The 25732-nt window shown below is 35.4% G+C and overlaps 1 protein-coding gene across 2 annotated transcripts in view; it reads right to left on the reverse strand.

Moving 5' to 3' along the window:
* Window positions 1-25732, reverse strand: part of INTS6 (integrator complex subunit 6) — a 90466-nt gene that overhangs the window by 5421 nt on the left and 59313 nt on the right. For both annotated transcript variants that reach the window (XM_029936818.1, XM_029936817.1), the window contains 11 exons: window positions 22245-22370; window positions 20428-20582; window positions 15054-15206; window positions 14793-14925; window positions 13402-13496; window positions 11273-11383; window positions 10052-10267; window positions 6805-6931; window positions 5634-5776; window positions 5199-5430; window positions 549-920 (listed from right to left, as the gene is read on the reverse strand). In XM_029936818.1, coding sequence (XP_029792678.1) covers window positions 549-920; window positions 5199-5430; window positions 5634-5776; window positions 6805-6931; window positions 10052-10267; window positions 11273-11383; window positions 13402-13496; window positions 14793-14925; window positions 15054-15206; window positions 20428-20582; window positions 22245-22370 — 1863 coding nt within the window. The remainder of the gene's footprint in view (window positions 1-548; window positions 921-5198; window positions 5431-5633; window positions 5777-6804; window positions 6932-10051; window positions 10268-11272; window positions 11384-13401; window positions 13497-14792; window positions 14926-15053; window positions 15207-20427; window positions 20583-22244; window positions 22371-25732) is intronic.

Here is a 25732-nt window from a genome sequence, read left to right on the forward strand (position 1 = left end):
CCATCCATGGGTGGTTCCATTATAGTAGGTGGTCTATCAATCTGTCAACATCTTTGAATGGATGTCCTAACACTGAAATTTTATGCCAAAGTTCTTTTATATTCATGTCACAGACTGCTTTTATAACTTTAGTGTTTTGACCTAAACACATCCCTGCTCACTATCATAGTTTAACCCTTAAACATAGTGGTAGACACTATGTCAGGAACTCTACAGACATGAAACCATTTGATAGTCACTACATCTTTTTGGGTTTGCTGCTACATTAAATTCCAGTTGCTGCTAGAGAATACTCAAGACTATGGGTTCTTGGTATCTGTTCTTCAAGCTCTGCTCTCAGTCCCTCCTGCTTACTTACCATATCTACACCAGCCTGCTTTGGATATAGGACATTTAGTGTTTGTAGGCTGAATAAAGATCAAATCTTATATAGTTCAAATGTTGTTCAAAACTGATCTAGAGTCAGGTATATGCTTTTAATTAATCTACTTTGTTTTTTTTAGCACACACAGATATCAAATATGGGGTTTGCCTCTAATTATACATACTTCTTCCCGGCTTTCGGATTTCTTTCATTATTTGTGCTTTTAGTTCAGTGTTGACCTCTTCATGGCTTCTGCAATGCATCAGTTTCTTTCCTTTGTTAAGTGAAGATGCTGGTATGTTCTCTTCAGGACATTGGTCTTTATCTCTTGGTTCCTCATGATTTTCTAAAAATCCACCAACAGTGAGGTCGTTAGTTCCTAAATGCTCATGACCAAGAGCCTCTGTATGATTGGTTGGTCGTTCCAGTAAATTGGCTGGAGAGGAAGTTGAAAATTCAGTATCCATAGCATTTGGCGTAATATCTGATGAAAGTTGGTCTGCAACATGATTTTCAACCACATCATCTATTGTCGAGTCATTAGTGGCTTCTGAAACTAAAAACAAAGGAGAAAAAATGATGTGAGCCAACTTGAAAGGACACAATAAAAAAAAATAAAGCTACAAATAATATTACAGCAGATCACAACTAATCTCCTTGATGGATGCAAATTAACAAATAATACGATATGGTTCTTAAGACGTGAAACATTTACAGTATTTACAAAATCTGTATAATTTTTCTCTTAGGAAAGAAAAATAAAAGCCAATTTCAAACAAGTTTTAGTTCTCTGCTTTATTCTATGGCAATTTGATTGAACAAGTAGATTTCAAATGCTTTAAGGAAACATATATGACCAAGATGATCAGGGTTACCCTTTCCTTAGAGAGCCCTAGCTCATTCCAACCTACCTCTGCCTTATACAGTCTACTATCATTTAGAGGCAAAGTAAACACAGGGAGTCCAAAGTGTTCAATATTCTGCTGGGAACACACCATCAAACAGGTACTTTACAGTACACGCTTTTCTTAAAACCACTCATCCACTCTTCTTTAGTTGAGCAATGCAGAACAGTGCGCACAACCTGGTGCCCACTGCAGTTCATCAGTCTACTGGACTTAAAAAAAGCTTACAAACTCTTGCCTGCCCCCCCCCCCCCCCCGCCCCACCCCGCTGGAACGCAACTGAACTGTAAGTTCCCTGACTGCTCACCAAACCTCCAGGACATCCGCTGAAGTCATCTCTACTTCCCTCATTTACCATCCAAAGGTAAACTCATTCCCACAAAAATCCCTCAAATTTCTGACTCCCTCCTAAATCCCCGCCCACGATTTGCAAATTTTCCTAAATATTCTCCATAATCATTCCTGCTTTAACTGAAACCCAGCTCTCTGACAAAGAAAACTGCTCTTCTTTTCAGACTTAGAGTAGAAATTGCTTCCTCCGAAATACTTTCCATGGACTTAAAATAAGGATATACAGTCATCAATTCCTTCACCTTCCAGTGCCACTTCAGGTTACTCTCTCCATGCACTCGTCTAACACTCTTGCTCTGATAAATGCGAGAAAGTGGAGGCCACTCCACTCATCCTCTCTCTCCTTACTGATCATTATCTTTATTGATCTCTAACGCACACCTCTCTGATCATACGTGGTTCACTGACTTCCTTCCACCCCCACTGTCCCTTGGACATTATCCTAGATCATTACTATTCAACGTGTGGTCTAATACAAGCAGTATTAGCACCATCGGAAAGTTTGCTAGAAATGTTCATCTTGAGCCCTGCTCTAAACAATGAATTCAGAATCTGCAGTTTAACTAGATCCCCTGGTGATTCAATTACACATTAAAGTTTGAGATTATTGTAGTATGGGACTTCAATGTCTATGCAGATTACCTGCCAAGAACATGGCCTCAATTCTTTAATTTCTCAACTCGTTTGCCTCTCAAATCAAATACAAATTCATGGGCAGAGGAGCATAACCCTGATTTTTGCAGGACTCCTGCTGTAGGCTCTGTAACTCAGCCAAGCCCTTACTTCAGCAACTTCTCCACTTTCTCCCTCCCAATGATCAGCTCTTACCTTCTAGATTCTTCTTTCTATGTACCCAACATATATCCCATACATATTACTAAAAAAAAGTTTCTAATGTTTATTCATTTTTTGAGAGAGAGAGAGACAGAGCAAGACAGAGCATTAACAGGGGATAGTCAGATAGAGAGAGAGAGAGACGGACAGACAGACAGACAGAGAATCCGAAGCAGGTTCCAGGCTTTGAGCTGTCAGAGAGCCTGATGTAGGACTCAAACGCACAAACTGTGAGATCATGACCTGAGCCGAAGTCAGATGCTTAACTGACTGAGTCACCCAGGCACTCCTGTATTACTTTTTACCAATGTCCTAAGTTCTCTCATTCTATTGTCCCCCTTGCCAGGCAAAACCCCAAATCTGCTGACTTTCCTATCTGCTTGCTGTATATCTGCATTTGGAAGGATGACCACTACGGGAGAAACAGGACCCAGCAATCTTATTACAACCTTTTCTCCTTCTCCCACAAAAGATCATTTTAACCTTCATTGCTCTCTTAACATCTCAGACTTTCCCAATTCCTGCTTTCCTCCCAGAAGCATCACCTCCTACTTCACAGAGGAAAGAAAAGCAGAGCTGTGATCTAGGAACTTCCTCTACTTCTCACTGTTCCACTTGTGCCCAGACCCCTTCTGCTTCAGTGGAAGTAGCATTCTTTCTTCTGGGCTCTGGACTATTCCTATCTGCCTTCCCAGTGATTTTGTGGGAGCAAAATTGCTCTTGCCTAAGGTAGCCAAAGGCCAGTAGAACATTTCCAATCCTTTTGACTGAACCATTTAAGAAGTATTTGAAATCACCAACCACTCAGTTCTCTGTCGTGTTAGCCCTCATGACACCAAAATTCTTCTCATCTCCTATTTCTTGGATTCTTCCTCCTCAATCTTTTTTAAACCTTATTTCTCCCCTTAACTTTGACACTTTCGAAGTTCTGTTCTAGGCTTTTTCTTCTCATTGTTCTCCTTGGTGTGATTTAATTCACTCCAGTGGGGGCTAAGACTGCCTCCCGCATCTCCCTCTTTATCCCAGTCTCTTCTTCTAGTTCTAAACTAAACTATCTGTCTTCTACCTTAGGATCTCCACGTGGCTAATTTAATAGGCACCTCTAAAGTCACTCCTCAATTCTTCTTCTACTCCAGCCCGTTATCTTCCCCTACCAAGTATCTCTCAACTCTTCTCTTGCGCTGGTTCCGACATCCAGCCAGTCATCATCATCCAGTCTTTGCTGATATGTCCAAGTATTTCTCAAATACATGTTCTTCTCACAACTCCACTAGCAGGTCATTAGATTTGCCTTGGGTTCCTTAACTGGTTTCTTTGCATTGAATAATTATTTAACAACATCAAATATCCTATCAGGGTCCACAATCTCTAATTACCTTACCTATTTTCTATTTGTGGAAAAAAGTTGGATTTTGTTTGATTCAGGGTTCAAATCAGGCCTGTATACTGTAATTGGTTTATATGTCTTTTAACTACCTTTTAATCTAGTAAATCCTTCTGTACTTCTCTTTTTTCTATGCATTTTTTCTGGAGATACACATATCCCATATTCTTTGTCCTACAGTTTTCCACAATCTGGATTATGCTAATTGTCTCCCTACTTTGTCTTTTAATATGTTTTTCTATCCTTTTATTTCCTGTAAATTGGTAGTTAGATCTAGAGGCTTGACCAGATTAAGGTTCAATTTCTTTCTTTTTTGTTTTTTGGCAAGAGTATTTCAGAAGTAGCATTGTAGCATCTATTCAAGATTTATATAATATTTGTTTTCTCTCCGGTTATAAACCACAAATGATCATTGCCTATAATTAATGATTCCATTAATTTACTAAGAGTTCCCCTACATCCTTTCTTGTTCTTCCCTAACAGTATTCTGCACAATACAGTCAGCCTGGTCTTCATAAAATGCTAATCAGATTAAGTCACTAGCTCTTCTAAACCTTTCAAAGATTCTCGCTGTCCTTAAAGTCTAGAAGGTTTAAAATGGCCTCCAAAAACCTCCATCCATGATCTGGCCTCAACCTATCTTTCATTTGTCACCTTCCCTCATCCTCAACACCTTTGCTATACTAGAATTCTTTCAGTTCCCTTGCTACTCTTTACTGTATATGTTTGCACATATTCTTCTGATACTACCACTGTACAGATAGTAATATGCAGCACACTGCTTAGCACTAGTACAAAATGCACAGCTTTAGTGAAACAATTCCCATTCAGCCTTCCGATGTTGGCTTAAACATAACTTCCTCAGTAAAGTGCCTTGACCCCACAGACGAAGCTAAATCCTCCTGCCATGTGGTTCCAAAACATACTTGGAACATTCACCACACTTCTAATGAAATGTTCAATGACTGGTCTTTCCTCACTCATTCTAAATGAAGGCAGAGATCACTATTGTCTTGTTCACTGCTACACCTCAATGCCTAGCACTGTTTACAATAGTGTATGTATTTAATAATTAGTTGTTGAAGTAACCTGAAATTGAAAACCACCTTTCTATGGGTATTAATAACTGTTATTTTGAAATGCTATTTAGATCCTGAGAGCTATAATAAAGTACAATATATGGAATGTCCAACAAATGTTCAAATAAAAGGACTATAGAATGATTACATACTAATTTAGAATAAACAATTATCTTCTTTAGAAACTCTTAGACTTTATCAATTTTTTCTGTATTTTATTACAAAAATTTCTTCCCCAAAGAAGAAACAAAAAGCAGCAAATAATTTTTTTTAACTCTTACTTTTATGCAGAGGAAGGGGTTTAATAAGATCTGGCTGTGCTTGAGTCATAGGTACAGGTGGTCCTTTTCCTCCAATATGATTGTTCACGACTGGATTCTGCTGTCTGCCTCGTAGCAGTGGAGACATACAGCGACGTCTTTTAGGGATCCCTTGCATATTTGGTTCTCCAGGTCGTTTATGTTTATTTTGGGGTCCAGCCACAAATTCATCTGCTTCATCTATCATCATACCCTACCAAAAAAAAGAATATAATTTCCCTAGAATTATATATATTTTCTAGATGGCACAACTAATTCCAGTTCCCATTAAAGCAACCAGATTATAACCATGTTAACATTTATTAGTCTACCAAGAAAACAGCTTCAGCTTACTTTAGTTAAAGTAAGAACTATTAAATCCATACATGAATTATACAATGGACACTTCAAGCTTACCTTTTTATCTAGCTTAAATGGGTTGCCAAATGTATGCAACCTTCGAGGTTGATCAGGATCAAGTTCTCTAAGTGGAGAAGGTACTTGCTTGAGGTATTCCTGGTAATTCCCCATTTGTGCTATAGGAACACTGTGCACTTGATCTTTTCAAACAGAACAGAGGAACAACAAAAGTTAACCTCACTGAAAGGACACTCCATTTAATTATCAAATAATACCTTCTTGTATATGAATGCTATCTGGTGTTATCCTAGGCAGTCTTCCCTTACCATATATGAAAAGTTAGTTTGTCATTATAATATTGTGACATAAATGAGGTCTTTGAGATTTTTAAAATAAAATTTAAGAATTGATTTTACCTCCTAAACAAAGCAGAAATACTGCAGTTAATTTGAGTGTAGAGAATAAGCAAATATGTGTTAACATCACCACGAAAAGGAATGTCTCTTCTACTCTATTCCAATTAAGCAGAATTTACAGAAAAGAAGTATCACATAAGTAACCCTTTTTATACAAAGCTATGGTGGGAGGGGTTCCTGGATGGCTTAGTTGGTTAAGCATCTGACTCTTGTTTTCGGCACAGATTTCATGATCTCACAGTCACGAGATGCAGTCCAGCGTCAGACTCTGCTAAATGTCGAACCTGCTTGGGATTCTCTTTCTCCCTCCCTCTCATCATCATACTCTCTTGGTCTCGAAATAAATAAACATTTTTTTAAAAAAGGTAAATAAAAGTATAGTTGGAATGCTGACATCAGAGATGGCAAAGAGTTAAATTCTCATCTGACTTGATCTGTACTCAGGGCCATGGATATAACTGAAGGAATAGGACATATGTTCACCGGCCAAGTTTAACCACCAGATGCTAGTATTGTGTATCACAAGAAAATGATTTTGTGTGTGTGCCTGTGTGTGTAAATGCATGAACAAAGCCAAAAAAAACACTAAGCTGCTGATACAGGTTGTCACTGCTGGGGAATAAAATTTGAGGAAAACTGGTAGAAAGAAATTCCGAGAATCAAGGGATGACTCACTTTTTACTTCATTTGTTTGAATTTACAAAGAAAATGAAATACTTCAATAATGCTTTAAACGCTACATTACCATATTATGTTTTTTCAGTATAAAGAAATTCACAAGAAAAACACCATTATTAAAACCATGATCCAACCTTCATCCTGTCCTTTAAGAAATCTGCGGGTGCTCTTCAAAAGATTAGATCTCATTCTTGTTAAGTGATCCAAAAGATTCCGTCTTGGTATGTCATAGGCATTCCTAAATGTCTGTGGCTTCAAATCCTATTGAAAAACATTCAAAGACAAATTTATTTTCAAATATAGAATTAAAAGAGACTGAAATCCCTAGCCTGCAGTACAAGTTTGGAAATAAGATATATGAGTCTAATTAGCTTTAAATATAGAATAAAGAGGGGCGCCTGGGTGGCTCGTTGGTTAAGCATCTGACTCGAGCCCAGGTCATGATCTCACCACTGGTGGGTTCGAGCGCCGCATCGGGCTCTGTGCTGACAACTCAGAGCCTGGAACCTGCTTTGGATTCTGTGTCTCCCTTTCTCTCTGTTCCTCCCCCGCTAGCACTCTATCTCTCTCTCAAAAATGAAAAAATATTTGAAAAAAAAAGAATAAAGAATTATGATGCAATCTTAATATACTGTTTTGAAAACCAGAGGATAAAAATTGATAGTGAGCCAACCAAATAACTTAAATTCACATCTCTCAAGATTTTACTATATATTCTGCCTAAGGAAAGTAAATATCTTATAAAACAAATTTCCAATTTTGAAGGTTTAAAGAAAAATAGCTTTGAGGTAGAATTTACATACCATAAAATCATTCTTTAGGTATCCAGTTTGATGAGTGTCAGTAAACTTACAGTTGTGAAACCATCACCACAATCCAGTCCAAGAACACTTCCCTCGTCCCCGAAAAGTTCTTTGTGCCCATTTGTAGTCAATCTCTTTTCCTCTCCCCAGGCAACCACTGATCTGCTTTCTGTCTCCCTACATTCCATTTTATAAATGGAATTTTGCTGTATCAAATCTTTTCTAGCTAGTTTTTTTTCACTAAGGATGATGTTTTGAGATTCATTTATGTTGTTCATGTATCAGTAGTCTGTTGTTTTTTTACTCCATAGTAGTGCTCCATTCTATAGATAGAGCATATCTTTATCTATTTTCCAGTTGATGAACTGTTTTCTGTTCAGTTTTTGGCTATTATGAACAATGCTACTATGAACATCTGCATACAAAGCCTTTCTATGGACATACATCTTCATCTCTCTCAGGTAGACACCTACAAGAACTGCTAGTTATATAGCAAGTACAGCCATTGTAGTGGGTGGGAAGTGGGATCTCACTGTAGCTGTATTTTGCATTCCCCTAATGGCCATTAAGGTACAGCATCTTTTTATGTGCATATGCAAATTGGTGTTATCTTATTTGGTGAAGTATCTGTTCAAATATTTTGCCATTTTTAATAGATGTTTATCTTTTTATAGAGTTGTAGAAGTTTTTTATGTATTTTGATACAAATTCTTTATTTTATACATACTTTTCTCCCAGGCTGTAGTTTGCCTGTTCATTTTACAAAGTTTCTTTTATAGATAAAAGTTTACATTTTAATGAAGTTCAATTTACCAAGTTTTTTTATATGTGTGCTTTTTCTATATTTTAGAAATCTTCAATGACTCCTGACCCAATGTCATGAAGGCTTTCTCCTGTTTTCTTCTAGAAGTTTACAGTTTTAGTTTTTATATTTAAGACCATGAGCACTTCAGGTAAAGGTCAAGTTTATTAGGTATCCAACTGTTCCAGCACAATTTCTTTTCTTTTCTATTCTTTTTTTACTTTCTTTTATTTAATTTAAATTCAAGTAAGTCAACATATAGGGCATATAGAGTAGTACTGGTTTCAGGAGGATTCAGTAGTTCATCACTTAGAGGTAACACCCAGTGCTCATCCCAACAAGTGCCCTCCTTAATGCCCATCACCCATCCACCTCCTCTCCAGCAACCCTCAGTTTGTTCTCTGCATATAAGAGTCTCTTACGATTTGCCTCCCTCTGTTTTTATCTTATCTTTCCTTCCCTTCCTCTATGTTCATCTGTTTTGTTTCTTAAATTCTACATGAGTCCAGCACTATGTCTGAAGAGATGGTCTTCTTACCCACTGCATTATTCTGACGCCTCTGGTTAAAAATTAATTGACTACATGTTGTGAGGGCCTACTTCTAGACTCTCTTCCGTTCTACTGTTCTTTAAGTTTATCCTTATGCCAACAACACAACATGTTGATTATCATTACAACTTTACAGTAACTTTCAAAATTACATAGTGTAAGTCTTTTTTTCTAAAAGTGTTTTAGCTATTCTAGAAACTTTAAATTTCCATATAAATTTTAGATTGGCTTGTCTGTTTCTACAAAAAATGGCTACTGGGATAAAGAATTTTTTAAAAAATAGGCCCCATGCTCAGCATGGAGCCCAACATGGGGCTTGAACTCACGACCTTGAAATGAAGACCTGAGCTGAGATCAAGAGTTGGACACTTAACCTGCTGAGCCATCCAGGTACCCCTGGGACGAGGATATTTTTAATAATGAATATTCATAAAATATCTTAAAATGATACTATGCACCCAAGGTCATCAGTATAAGCATCAAACTACAGTGAACTCTACTCTAACACTAGCTATACAACTTTGAGCAATCTTTAAGCCTCTGTTCCCTCTCTTCCTCCCTTCCTTCTTTTCTTCCTTCCTGTCTCTCTCTTTCTTCTTCCTGCCTGCCTTTCCGTGTGTATGTCTTTCTGTGTGTCTTTCTTTCTGTCTTTATCAGTTTTTCTCTCTCTCTTCTTTCTTTCTTTTAAGTAATCTCTATACCCAACATGGGGCTCAAACTCATGACCAAGACAAGAGACAAATGCTCTACTGTCTGAGCCAGCTAGATGCCTCATCTGTTTTCTCATTTATAAAACAAATTGGGACACCTGGGTGTCTCAATTAGTTGAGACTCCAACTCTTAATTTCAGCTTAGGTCATGATCCCAAGGTGGTTGGACTGAGCCCCGTATTCAGCTCTGTGCTGAGCATGAAGCCTACTTTTCTCTCTTTCTCTGCCCCCTCCCCTACTCTAAAATTGAAAAAAAACAAAACAGATTTTCTACAGAATTTAATAAATAATTAAGTGAATGGGTTGGTTTACTCATCTATTCATCAATTCGGCATATATAATTTTTTAATTCTAAAATTCACTCATTCATTGATAGTATTAATGATCAATATTTTGCAGATACAGAAGTATTCCTAAAGTCTGTACAAACTAAATATTAGTTAATAGAAATTGTAATTTATTCAATAATACAACAGAATATTATCTAGAGAAATACTAAATTCATATAACTATTACCTTATTGAGCAAAGCAACTTGGAACCCAGTGTATTCTTTCATATTAAGGTCTAGCAGTCTGTGAGGAACATCCTCTGAAATTCCCTGGAGCAACTGTTGAAAATCTTTCCTATAAGCCATTGATAAACCATGTGATCGGCTTCGGACTTTAATTCCAGTTTCCTGTACTACTTTTTTGCCTACAGATCCGATGACTCGATCAGATTCTATTTTGGCCTAAAGTAAAAATAAATAACAGTTGGTCTCGACATAATCTAAATTAACAAATTAAATACTAATAGTTTTGATCTATAAATTAAATATTTATATTTAAAAAGTATATAAGAAATTAAATCCTCAAGTAGCACAGTTTATGCCAAAATCTTGGTAAAATACACAGAGCTTAAATAATAATGTTGTACAGTTTTAAATCATTATAATTATAATAACCTTTTGGAGCAGGGCAAACAAAAACAACTTCAATTTTATTTTATTTGCTAATACCCACTACACTTAAATCATGAAATGTTTACGTGCATCCTAAATGAAAATATGTATTTCCAAATCAGAGGTGATATAAAATTAGGAAAAAGATACCATCAATATTTACTTAAAGACACTATTATTAAATCTTCACAAGTATAACAAAAAGTGATGTAGTTTATCAATGACAACAAGTAGCAATTATTTTGACTCTTTCCAACCTACATCTCAATTAGTAGTTAAAGTAGTGATGGCAAGAGTACTGGAAAAATAACATATCTATACAGTAGTAATATCTTGGCAGTCTAACTGTATACTGCTTGACCACTATAGCATCTATTAGTGTGATACGCTCCAAATGACTAAATTCAGTGTTTTTAACAAGTATTTCAAAAGAAACTCCCATTTTGAAAGGAAAAAATTATAGATTTTAAAACAAAGCAAAAGAAACTGAGTTTTGTTTAAGTAAAGCAACTTTCTAACACACATTTCTCAAAAGAAAACATAAAGAATGTTTACAGAATTTCTGTAAACATTAATGAAGCCGTTTTCATAAACTAGGAATTATTTGAAATTAACATTCCAAAACAGCATACCACATACTTGAGACTGAATTATGTTAATATATGATATATATGGTTTTCAAACATTAATATAGTCATACAATGTGATTCCATCAGAACCATCAGAACTAATATTTGGCCTGTTAAGCATTCAAAACCAAGCAAAATATTTAATGGCTCTATTTCTTAACATTACCTGTTGACTCAATTTTTTGAGGTATGAAATGACACTGTAACTAAGTCCATATTCCATACTGTCTGCTATTAGGTTAGGTGCTCCCATCATTCTAACAGCTTTCTTCAAAGGCTATAGGAAAAAAGAAAATATCACTCAATTCTAAACTTGTCAAAAATGTATGTTACATGTATTGTCAGTTTTGAAGATTTTCAAAAAGACTTTCTTCTTTTCTTCAATAAGAGTACCAATCATATTTGTATTTCAGTGGAATGTTTGCCAGTGGTACGAAAGATCACTTGAAATACTTAAAAAAGGACTAGAGGACTTACCAACACCTGGGGCAAGAAAGGGTAAAGTCCTAAACTCACAGTATTGTTGGAGACACTAAGTTTGGAAGAAATAGGCCGGAGACACATCACAGAGATAGATTTGATAGAAATTAAGTAGTACGTGAAAAAAAGTCAAGAAAAATGGAAGATTTCTACCTTGGGTAACTGGGTGGGTTGTGGCTCTCTGTGTCTAAAGTTTTTCTTTTGTATAATAATAGTATTTACTTCATAGTGTGGCCATGGGATTAAATGAATTATACATATAAAACACACATAAAAGCATCTGGTACACAGTAGGCTTTCAGTAAGTGCTAATCATTACTACTGTTATTAACTGAACTGAACAAATCAAAACAAGCTGCAAGGGAAAAATAAGAGGAAAAACCAGTCTAATATTTACTACAGATGTGATAGAGTGAAATAACTTTCAATTATAAGGAGAGCACAGCTGAAATCACTCGTGCAATGAAAAATATCACCAGCGAGATAGTCCAGTGTAAGTGAGTGGGGTGCAGTCAGAAAAGGACGACAGCCATTCATCGACATCGGAAAGTGTATAAGCATTGGTGTCAAACAGGAATCAAATCCAGCTCTGACATTTCAAATCCATGCAGCTTTGCCTAAATTCCCCAGTTGCTATGAAACCTAAATGAGTCGACATACGTAACAGTTCACATTCAGCGTCTTTCTTTTCACTCTCTTACATGGCAGGCACTATGTGCTAGACACACAACTTCTCTCTTACAACTCTAAAATATGATTTTCAAAGCTCAAGAAATCAATGTTCTTAGTAGAGACCATTTAGGATTATAGTCAAATGCTATAATATTCCTATATTAAAAGTAATGTTTAAAAGTGCTATTGGCACTGGTCTTTTTTGTAAGAGGTTACTTTTTCACAAAATAAATAATGTATTCAATAATATAAACATTATGGTCTTACCTACTATGATAAGTACGGTTCACCACTGAGCAACATGGGGATTAGGAATGCCAACCCTCACACGATCAAAAATCCGCAGATAATTTCGACTCCCCAAAAAGTTAACTACTAATAACCTATTGACCAGAAGCCTTACTAATAACATCATCAATTCGCACACAGTTTCTGTGTAATATGTATTATATATGCTGTGTTCTTACAGTAACACCTAGGTTTATCTTGATTTTTTTTATATTTCCAGGCTATACGATTCATCTGCAAGTTTTTAAAATTGCCACATCTCAAAAAAATGTTTCCATTATATTTATTGAAAATAATCCACATATAAATGGACCTATGCTCTGGTTCTAAACATATGATTCTATGAGAATATATACTTATGTACCTAAAAACATGTTTTTAGAGATTTAGGGAATAATCCAACACAAACCATTTTGTAACCTTACAGAAAAATAATTATAAAACTGCAATTTAACAAGGCAGTACAACAACTGGAGCTATTATTCTAAAACCCAGGCTGCCTGGAAGTGAACTCATCTATTAATCCTTTAGTTTCCTCATCTATGAAATAGGAATGATGATTTCTACCTCATAGGATTACAAAATAAATGAGGTAAAATACTTAGCATACTACCAGGCCTAAGGTAAGCATTTATACATGTTCTCATCATCATTATCATTGCCATTATCATTATTCCACAAATAGCTGAGACCTTCCTTTACCACTACATCTTTATCAGTCATTTGTACACTCAATTTTCATGACATTTATATATTCTATACATTCTCTAACAGCAATAAACACAAGCTACAGTAAACTATAAGCAAAATGTAAAATTTTATAACAAGTTCTATTTTTAATAATAACATTCTTACCCCTAGATAGTAGGGAGGCATTGTCTTCAAATAGCTTTCAAATGACTGTCTCCACTTTAATGTTGGTTTTGCTTTATGTACTTTAAACAAGTCATCTATAAATGTAAAATGTGAACAAACTATCATTATTCATTTTTTTCAGACATGAAAATCTAGTCAAGTACATTTCATTTTTAAACCCTGCTTTCTTAATTGTAAGAGAGTAACATCAGACATAAATTTTCAACGAAATTAAAAGTAGAAAAATTTTGGTTCTGCCATTTGACTAGTAATACCATTTTAAAAAATAAAGATGCCAATCATGATCTAATATTTCATGAAACAATAAAGGTAGAATCAGACAATACACAAGAAAATCTGTAACTATCTAGACCTTAACATTAAACAGATTTGAGGACAGAAACAAAGCATACATGATGTTTTCTATAAAATATACCTCCTAATATTTTGACTATAATATTTAAATCTGATGTGGTTCCATGGACAGAAAGTAGTCTCCAACAGTACTATTCAAAAATTATAGCCAGAGGGTCCCCAGAAACTAACTTTAGGTTTTTTAAATCACTGGAACAAATTCATTCACTTAAAAAATATGTGCTGGGGTGCTTGGGTGGCTCAGTCGGACAAGCATCCAACTCTTAATTTTGGCTCAAGTCATGATCCCAAGGTCCTGGGATCAAGCACCACATCAGGTTCTGTGCTTCATATGGAGCCTGCTTAAGATTCTCTCCCTCTCTCTCCTTCCCCCGTGCATGTGCACTCTCAAAAAAAATAAATAAATAGAGGGGTGCCTGGGTGGCTCAGTTGGTTGAACGCCCAGCTTTGGCTCAGGTCATGATCTCGAGGTTTATGGGTTCGAGCCCCGCGTCGGGCTCTGTGCTGACAAGTAGCTCAGCGCCTGCTTCGGATTCTGTGTCTCCCTCTCTCTCTGACCCTCCCCAGCTCATGCTGTCTCTCTCTCTCTCTCTCTCTCTCTCTCTCTCTCAAAAATAAATAAAACATTAGGGAAAAAATTTTTAAAGTAGAAAAATATGTACCAAATGAAATTTATAAATTCTTAGAAAATACATTCAGATCTGTAAATATAGGTTTCTACAAAGTGCCTTATTTACCAAATACAAAGCCTCTATTACCACTTCTAACTATGTAAGAAATCTAACTTGTAGAAAATAATCAAAGGTGTTTTGACACTGACTTTTAATTTACCTCAAACATACACGGGTAGCTATAAAACAGTCTTAGATAGGCTTGATATTTCAGAGTATTAAAAACAGTTCTATTAATTTCCACAAAACATGAGAGAACTTACAAAGAGATGTTCCCAAACTTTGTTTTTAGGGAAATTGGTATGCATGCTCTGAGCCCATGAGAATGGGACATGAGTGACTTACCTAGAAGGGGCAAGAGGACGGGGTAATTGTAAGGCATCACAAATAAGTTGACACAGTTCAGTGCTGTACTGGCTTTCAAGTAACCAAAGGGATGGCCAAGTTCGCTGTATTTTGCACTATTGCTCACATATACCTGTGAAAAGAGAGTAGTTAAAACTTCACATGTAATAAACTTTACAGAATATCAAACCACTGATTCAATTTAACTTTTGAAAAAAAATCTAACTTCAATTTTTAAGTCAGTGTAGTTGCTCAGCTCACCTGCCAACATGTCTGAGGAGATTTCCTTTCCAGGATAAACTGAGTCAGTGGCGAAGGTTCCAACTCATACTTGTCAAAAGGCAATTTGTCAATAACCATTGGTTCACAGTCTGTACAGGAAAACTTCACTACAGGATGAGATGTACGAGGTGGCTAGAAGGAAAAGTCTTAGTATTACTATTTACACAAAATACCAGAACAAACTCATTTTCAGTATCCCTCACTATCAAAATTTACTCAAGTCCTCAATTTTGCTGGGTAGTTTAATTTACTACTAACAGCACTATTAAAGCAGAAAGAAAATACTTTAAAATGTAATGCTTAAATTTTACATAATATTTGCAAGAAAAAGACACACCATTTAAAAGTGTATATAGCATAAAAATCTTTTTAGGTGTTAAAACCAAATTTGTCAGAAGTGCAAAATTTTGGAGTAAGTGAGTACTCATAATTGTCACATCTAAAAAATAACTGAGGTATAGAAACCTTCCTAAGTTCTCAATTGTAGGTTTGAGTTAAAACCATTTCTAACTCATATTTTGTATGGAATAGTAGCTTCCAAACTGATAATACACCTTAATGAGTAAAAATTTCTGAATATATATTAGAACATACACACATTTACTTATAAATTACTTGTAAATTAATATAGAAGTATGTAATAAAATATATACCAAAGTAATATTAAAATTTGGAGAAAAAATATACATAAAAAGAAGTCCTAATGTTTTCCTTCCCGATTCCAATAGAGCACTTTGGTTCTCTCTGTGGTATTTACACACTACTTTGGAGAACTCGATCTAAAGGCACAAAAAAACAAAATACCTTAAAGGAGAAAAAAAAAAGGCATTTTGAATCTCTGCTTGCCAAGTAGTCTCTTTCCTAAAAAATCTCACCAATTGAAGATTGGGGAAGGAAATATAAGCCATGAAGAAATAACTTGAAATTTCACAGTTATTAAAGACGCTAATTACTCCATTACCACCGATGACCAGTAGCTCCCAAATCCATCATTTTGGCTCAGACACAGTATTATGCAATTTGTTCCTTCTCTCCCAAGCTACAAAACCTGTTCTAAAAACCTAGGTGTTATCCTTAACATCTCCTCCTTATCCTCCATATTTAACTATCACAAAGGCCTAGATAAAATCCACAAATTCTAAGTCACACATAAACTTGGCAGGTGGTATTTAGTTACCACCCTCTGTAACTACTAAATTCTCACTCTCTAGAAATGTATCTTTTATTTCTTAGTACTCTGATTTATGCCTTCATCACTTCTCAGACTAGACTAGTACAACTACTTATTTTTAATTAACCTCTCTAATTAGCTCCCTCCAATCAATCCCATAGCCACAAAATAGAAATATGATCATGTAATTTCCCTATCTGAAATTACTTGGTAAAAGTAGAAGCTAATAATCACCTAAAAATAGGACCCAGACAGACTCTTTTCACTAAATACCAGATACAAAGAGCCTTGATGATCTCGTCCCCATTGGCCTTCAACCACCACACACCATGCACACCCTATGTTCCAGCCATGCCAAACTACTTGCAAGTTATCCAAGTAGATGATCATCTTTTCATGCTCTTAGTTTCATGTCATCCCTGGCTGCTTTATTACTTTCTCCCTTGCATACTGGCAAACACACTAAGTTTTGAAGTCTGAGTGGCAAGTAAAATGTTTAAGAGATTTCCTCCCCGACAGCTTTCTTGCCCTATACCCCATTACATAGCAGGCATGTAGGCACCACCTCCTCTAGGCTCTGCTCCATGCCTCTAGTACAGTTAGCACGCTCCAGTGTACTACGTTTACAAGTCTGACCTTCCTGTGGAATGGGAGGTTCCAGAAGGTTAGCACTATTGTTTTACTGTATCTTGCATGTACCTGACACATATCTTATTGAATCAGTCCATGAAACTCACTTATCTTTTTGGATTAAAATTTGAGGTCCAAGAGGAAAAATGTGTGTTGGTGGGAGAGGGTGTCTTCCAGAACTTGGCAAAGAAAACTTTGCATTTATTACTTCATTTACTCCCCCAAACAATCCCATGAGATAGGAGCTATTATCTCCATTTAACAGTTAGGAAATTGAGGCTTAAAGAAGATAACAGACCAAAACCACAGCTAATAACTAGTGTAACCATGATTTCAATTCAGGACCTGGGGTGCCTGGGTGGCTCGGTCAGTTAAGCGACAGACCCTTGATTTTGGCTCCGGTCAGGATCTCACCATTTTTGAGTTAAAGCCCTATGTCAGGCTGCAGTGACAGTGCAGAGTCTGCCTGGGATTCTCTCTCCCTCTCTTAAAATAAATAAATTAACATTTAAAAAAATCTATTTAGGGGCACCTGGGTAGCTTAGTCAGTTAAGCATCCCAACTCTTGGTTTTGGCTCATGTCATACATGATCGCACAGTTTGAGGGTTCAAGCCTCGCATCAGTCTTTGTGCTGACAGTGCAGAGCCTGCTTGGGACTCTCTCTCTCTCACAAAATAAATAAACTTTTTAAAAAGTCAGGATCTTTAAGAAAACAAAAAACAAAAAATCTATTTAAACAAAATAAAAAATAAGAATTCAGAACCAGTTTCTAATAAATCACACTTAATTTCAGTATCAATGCATCTTATTTGACAACTCTAAAAATTTCCTTTCTCCACTAATATTCTTAGGTACTAAATCTTGCCAGTTCTTTCCAATATTGTCTCTTTATGATTCTCTCTTCTATCATTTTTATTCAATTTTTTTTAACTCTTATTTTTGAGAGACAGAAAGAGACAGAGCATGAATGGGGGAGAAGCAGAGAGAAAGGGAGACACAGAATCCAAAGCAGGCTCCAGGGTCTGAGGTGGCAGCACAGAGCCTGATGCAGGGCTCGAACCCACGAACCACGAGATCATGACCTGAGCCGAAGTCGGACACTTAACCGACTGAGCCACCCAGGTGCCCCTCCATCATCTTAATTTAAACTCTTAACATCTCTTGCATGAATCATAGCAATAGCTCTCTAGACAGCCTGCTTACTTTCCTACTCATCTCCTAATACCAGATTAAACTTTCTACAGCATCACTCTGTTAAAAACATCTGCGCTTATCCTGTGAATCCCAGTGAGAATAGCTCAAGCTCCTTAACCAGGCATTTAATGTCAGGAGTACTTTGGTTTATTTAATAGTATTCTCAATGTCCCACATACCACATACATGGTATGACCCACCTATGCTCTTCTATCTCTCATTCCTCTAAATACATCTTGTTCTTTACTTCGATACTTTTTCCCCATACTGTTTCCTCCCCAACTGAAATCCTACCCACACTTCAAAATTCTCTAACAATTTGCAATTAGAGCAGTATTAATAGATAATGCTTGTGACAACTGGTTTTAGATTTCTTTCTTTTAGGACTTAACAAGTACCCTACATATATACAATAGAATGAATAATCAACAGGGCAATATTTGACACAAACATGGCATCTGTTCTGTGAAAGTTGGATGGGCACCTGAAGGGAAAGTAAAAGGACTACAGAAAGTAAGAGTTTCTCTATAAAGGCCAGCTTTTAAAACTATAATGGTTCAATCAGAAAAAGGAATAAAGAAGATACCTCACTAAAATTTATAAAGCCTTAGTTTCATGTACTACTTCATTAAATCCCTAATAAACAAAGGAAACATCACTTTATAGACCTTGTATAGAGTAAAAGTAAAATGTACCCTAAAGAGTTAATATAGGTTTAAAGTATAAAGGTTTCAACTTGTGTACTCTTGGTGGGAATGCAAACTGGTACAGCCACTGTAGAAATCAGTACAGAGGTTCCTCAGAAAGTGAAAAACAGAACTACCTTACGATCTAACGATTGCACTACTAGGTATTTACTCTAAGGATACTAAAATACGGATTTGAAGGGAGACACGTATGCCAATGCAACATCATTATCAACAAGATATGGAAGCAACCCAAGTGTCCATCAATAGATGAATGGATAAAAAAAGAGGCAGTATATAAAAACAATGGAATATTATTCAGCCATCAAAAAAGAATGGAATTTTGCCATTTACAATGCCATGAATTGAGTAAGCGAATACTATGCTAAGTGAAATAAGTCAAAGACAGACAAAATACATATGATTTCACTCATATGTGGAATTTAAGAAACGAAACACACAAGCAAAAGGAAAAAAATAAGAAAGAAAAATCAAGAAACACTCTTAATTATAGAGAAATGATGATTACAAGGGGAGGTCGGTGGGAGATGGGTGAAATAGGTAATGGAGATTAAACAGCGCACTGTGATGAGCACAGAGTGATGTATAGAAGTGTTGAATCACCATATTGTACACCGGAAACTAATATAACACCGTTAACTGGAATTAAAGTAAAAAATAATAATATAAAGGGTTCAGAAAGAGTTCAGTGTAATTCACATATGATCACTGCATGAAACATTAAAACTACTTCATAATCTTTGAAATACAATCCTTATCTTCTAAGGGTAACAGCAAAGAACTACTGTCATGTTCTCCCACAAAGTATCCTATATACCTTCAGATACCAGAAAAAAATGCTAATCTGAAAAACTAGTGTATTAACAACACTGACTAGATATTAATTTACACAAAGTTATACTATCACTATAAGGACCACAGAGTGAATACTGATAATTCACAATGTTCATTCAATAAGCTCCACTATTTCTAAAAATAATTCATGTAAACAAGACTAGAAAGTTATTTCTATATTAAACTTCCTGAATGAAAACACTGAACATAACCTAAAACCAAGAAAGTCAACATGAATTTCTAAGACCACATCCTAAAAGATTACAATTGGAATTATTTCCTAAACTTTTATTTCAATTCTCAATTGTGTCCTACAGACAAATCCTCATATTACATTACATTTCGAGATCAAAGAAAAACACTTGTTCCATCTATGACTTTGCCTCCAGATTCCAATAATAAAAAGCATAGTATTAAAGAAAACAGACATTTTTCCCCTACTACTTCATAATAAACAACATACAGTGTACTAAATCAAGTAACAGCTTACCACAGCACTTTGAACATCTGTCTAATTCTGATAAATTAGCCACACCTTTGATAGTTCTTAAAACTAGTATGAAAAGCAGTTAAGGGGCACCTGGGTGGTTCAGTGGGTTAATCATCTGACTTCAGGTCAGGTCATGATCTCACGGTTCATGAGTTTGAGCCCCACATCAGTTCTGCACTGACAGCACAGAGCCCGCTTGGGATTCTCTGTCTCCCACGTTCTCTGCCCTCCCCCCGCTTTCATGTATTTTCTCTCAAAATAAATACATTTTAAAAAAAAGGCAGCTGAATGGTTACTATTACAACATCAGTTTCTTGTGTACTTACTAGTGTTGGAGAATTCTGATCTGGCCAAAAAGATTCTGGGACAGGCCAATGACCTATAGGAACCCCAGTTTTAGGATTTGGTCTTACATATATGAGTTTGTGACAGCTATGCCAGGGCTGTGATCCAAAAGGCCTTGATATATCTGGCTGCCCATCTGCAGCAAAGAGATTAAGACAAAGAAAGCATATGTCAATAAGGAGAAAACATAAGTTAAATTATACCCACTGTTATGTTGCTTAATGAAAATGTCTGAATACTTGTTCAATTCTGAATTTTCTTATTTTTTTTGAATGGTTCTACTATTATGACTTACTTAACATTTATATTAAAATTCATGAAACAGTTAAGTCTGCGAAGTCCAACTATGAGTTCAGCATTTGAAAGGAGGTCCCACAATATCCTTCACTTGCCCGTTTGGAATATGTAAAACCTCCTTTATGGTAAATACTTGTTTAATGAATGATATGTTTTCCTTACCAGATGATAAGGTCAGACACCCACTCTCTTCATCATCATACTCGGCTTAGTAAACACTAGGTAAGTACTGCTAAGTGAATTATTTCTTTAAAATCATTTTAACTAAAGCATAAGTAACTTAAAAAATTTAATATGCAAATCCAGATAAAAAGCACCTAAAATAATTCTAGCAAAATAGCAACTGTCTTCAAAGTTCAATAAACATTTACTTGGTGCCTAACTCTAAGCCAAATATTAAAGTAATTTAAAAATAAACACATTCCATGTCTAACAATTCAGTTAAAGAAAAAGCTTGTTTTTTTAAACCAGATACAATGACACAATTTATATAATTTTACCATCTTCTGCTGCTTTCCTATAATCCCCCTCTGAGTGTACCCATTTTTTTTATCCTTATGACTTTTCTCTTCTCCCAATTCCCCACTCTAGTGGGTCACCTCTGCCAGGTGTCATTAATGATTTTCTAATTCTAGTTCTAAGCTATGCCATACTATGCAGAGGGTCCCAGATATAAGCTGTCCACTGGCTCTAGTGTAACCCCTTATGTCCTCTAGCTAATATAAATAGTTCATGTAACAGAATATTAAAATAGTCAGGTGGAGGTTCAACTGGAGTTAATAGAATCCAACTTCATGGCGAAGACTGGTTTCTCATTTTTCTAACCACACAAACCATTTATTTGCTTCTCACCAGTTTGATCCTTAAAAATGCAGCTAAGGAAATATACACTTGGATGGAACACTCTTGTGAATTATGGGACACAGGAGAAACATATGTGCTGGAGAGAAGAAAAGTGGCATACATTTTCCTAAAAAGGAAATATAAAGTTGCTAATCTGTAAATGCTTAATAAGGTTTTTGACCCCAATAAAAATTTCAGGCTATCAACAATCGATATTAAAAAAGTGATGGTACTGAACTATCAGTTTACTTTGACCTTCCTATTTAGTTTTCCATCTTTACCAATAGCCATTTTGTCATCTTAAAAATTTGACCTTGTCGGGGCGCCTGGGTGGCTCAGTTGGTTGAGCATCTGACTTTGGCTCAGGTCATGATCTCACGGTTTGTGGGTTCGAGCCCCACGTCAGGCTCTGTGCTGACAGCTAGCTCAGAGGTCTGGAGCCTGCTTCAGATTATTCTGTGTCTCCCTCTCTCTCTGACCCTCCCCTGCTCGCACTGTCTCTCTCTGTCTCTCAAACATAAATAAAAAACATTAAAAAACAAAACAAAACACCAAAAAAACCCCAATTTGACCTTGTCAATACTGAAGCCAAATCATAGTAAATTTTTCAGTTCTAGTTCAATGATGAAGTTTAGAATGTCTGTAAGTACAATAATACCTTCTACAGGGGAAGGATCTGGTCCTGCTTTTTCAAAGTTTATTACCACCCCACTTTGCACTTTCTGTACCAAGGACTCCAGACATTGATTAAGCATTCTTGGAGAACACACAGAGTATGAGCGGCCTGAGAGAAAAAGAATAAAGTTATTAGTTCCAGAAATTTCAACCTTTAGCAAGATAAAACCATAGTGAGGTTTCTGATACTATTAACTAAAAGTTCAATGATAAAGTCTGTCTTTATTTCATGATCTTATGGATCATGAACTAGTTATTTTTAATCAACCAATAATTCCATTTTATGAGAGTATGTAAACTTTTCCTTCTAAATATAGGTATACAGAAAATAGAAATTCGGTCTGAACAAACCACAATGAAAAAAATCACATTATATACTTAATATATGTATCATATATATTATATGAAATATAATAAAATAAATTTATAAAATTATCTCTCAACTGTTACCAATATAATCCATCTTTAATACACATACACAACATCTAATAATTAACCTTCAAAATCTTACTCCTGCTTAACAAAAATATTATCACTAAGATTAATGCTAAACACATGGCAGATAATCAATATTTTAATGGTCTGCTGGAAATTACTGCATATTTTAAATATTTGCACTTTAACATATAGATGGTAGCATGTACTTTTCTGAATTTGATCTGGTTTGCATACTTGGGAATTAATCTATCTTAAATGAATTTCCCTTTTGTATATTTTAACCTGTAGGATTTCTAGTACAAAGCACTTAAAATGCTAGTGGTTAAGAAAAAATACTAGTGAAAAGATCTCTTTAATAGGGATTTTTAATAAATATATCTAGAGCTGTGTTGTCCCATACTGTAATCATTGGCCACATATGGCTACTAAGAACTTGAAATATGGCTAGTCCAAATTTAGATGTATACTAACCATAAAATATACACCTGATTTTGTTAAGTTAATATGAAAAACGTAAACTATTTCAATGATTTTTAAATATCAATTTCATGTTGAAATACTTTGTATTTATTGATTTAGTCAAAAGATATTAAAATTTCACCTTTTTAAGTGACCACTGTAACATTTATAATTACATATGTAACTTATATCATATTTCTCTCAAAGGTACTGATCCAAACCAATGCTGAAAACCTTCAAACATGTTACAGTGTTGTCTGCAGTAAGCTCACTATGAAAACATTCCTACTATTTTTTTCTGATTCCACCAATTATTTCCAAATACAGTTATATGATTATATTTGACCTATCAAATTACTCATATCAGTTTATACTAAACATGTGATTTGCGAAAGGCTACTCAGAAAACATTAGGCAGTAGTATGATTCAAATTCTCAGAGTCAGCTCCACTTAGAAAAACAAGTATCACATAACAAACAACTTACCTGTATGCAATAATAATAGTCGTAATCATAAAAATACCTACCAATTACTAAGTATCTATGTGTCTGGCACTATTCTACTTACTTTATCATATTGATTTATTTAATCCTAGCAACAACTGTGTGGGCTACTTTCTTCATTTAATAAATGAGAAAACTAAAGCACAGAGAGGTTAATTTATCCAAGTTAATAAGAGCAGTATAGCCAAGAGTCAAAACCTCACAGGTCATTAGAAATTTTAATCTGGGTATTCTTTGTTCCCTGGAAATCTTGATGTTAATTTGAAGTCGGTATTTTAAAAAGAATGTCTAAATGGAACCACACTTATTTGAAAGAACTGGCAAGTTAAAATATTTTTTGAGTCAAACATATATATATAATGCAATACATATAAAGGCTGATGATCATAATACACCAAGTATTTAGAAGATTATATAAAGCCTGAATATCTTATTTCATTAAATTTAGGCATATTCCTAAGAAGTCATTAAAAAACAAAAGTTTTTAAGTGTAACTGTGGCAATTCTCTCTGCTCTTCTAACCTGTGTCATCATCAATTAATTGATTAGAAAAATGAGTAAATGAGTTATAATCTTAGTATAAAATAGAATTACTAACAAAGACACTTTATTAAAGAAAAAGTTAATAAACTTAGGTCACCTGGCAAATAATAAAAATCCATTTTTTCCTTTGAAAGCTAAAGAGGAAACAGGAAATTTTCTCATCTTTACAAAGTAAGCCTTATCCTATGTGATATTTCTTTTATTCTCTAGATCAAAAATCATCCCCTATAATCTACGACCCTCTGTATTGAAGCATTAAGTTTCTAGGATCACTGCTTATATCTGTGAGACAAGCAGACACCTCAAGAAGCTGCTCACTTATTGTTGTGTAGAGTCCACAAAAACATCAAACTAAATAAAGTGAGTCTAAAGGCAAGAGTGAAAAAAATTTCCCACAAAAGTCTATTATACCGGCATTTTAGTAAAATGGAAAAGAGATAAAAAGAATATTTCTAGTAAGTTCAACAACAGTCCTTGTAGAGGCTAAGAAAGTTAAATTGATTTATTCTCCAAGTCTTACACAATTTTTATAAAATGCTTCTACCATCATATCCACTAGGCATTTTTCCTCCCCAGTGTGCCCATCTCAGTCCATGTAATGGGCATTTACTTCAGTTATTCAGGTCAAGGAAGTCATCTAGAAATCATCCTTGATTCATTCCTCCCTCATTCATTCCTCCTTTAGTTCTCCTTTGCATCAGACCACCTCTTACCACCCCAAACCCAGCACTTTAGACCAAAGTACTATCATCTCTTAACTAGCCTGTTTCTATTCTTGCCACTTTATACTATTTTCTCATCTAGCTGAAGTGATCTTTCAGATAAAGAAATCCTATGTCACCTCCTATAAAAAGTCCTCCAATGGCTTCTCATCACACTTAAAAAATAAAAAATATTTATTATAGCCTAAAAGGCTGTTCAATATTTGGCCTTTGCCTACTGCCCTAAACCCACGGTATTACCCTCTCCAGCCATATTAGCCTTCCTGTCACTCACTAAAATAGAGCGTGTTCCTCCCCTACTACTTTCTTTGCATAGATCGCTGTATGATTTACTCCATTATTCAGATCTCTGCTCGAATGTTAGGTAGACTTACTGTGGGGGATCATTTCATAACATGTAAAATATTGAATCATTATGCTATATACCTGAACTAATTCACCATGTAGGTCAGTTCTACTTCAACAAAGACTCAGTGAACATGCTGTAACAATAATTTGAGGGATTTTTAAGACACAACTAAGACTGATTTAATCCCCATTAAAACAAGAGGCTTTAAGGTTAGAGACACACAAATGTAACTTATAAAAGAACAAATGTTGGAGCACCTGGGGGGCTCAGTTGGTTAAACTCCTGCCTTCAGCTCAGGTCATAATCTCATAGTTTGTGGGTTTGGGCCCCGCATCAGGTTCTGTGCTGATAGCTCAGAGCCTGGAACCTGCTTCAGATTCTGTGTCTCCCTCTCTCTCTGCCCCTCCCTTGCTCACACTTTGTCTCTATCTCTCAGCAACAAATAAATGTTTAAAA

This window comes from Suricata suricatta, chromosome 4 (genome assembly GCF_006229205.1).
Source record: "Suricata suricatta isolate VVHF042 chromosome 4, meerkat_22Aug2017_6uvM2_HiC, whole genome shotgun sequence".
Taxonomy (NCBI): Eukaryota; Metazoa; Chordata; class Mammalia; order Carnivora; family Herpestidae; genus Suricata; species Suricata suricatta.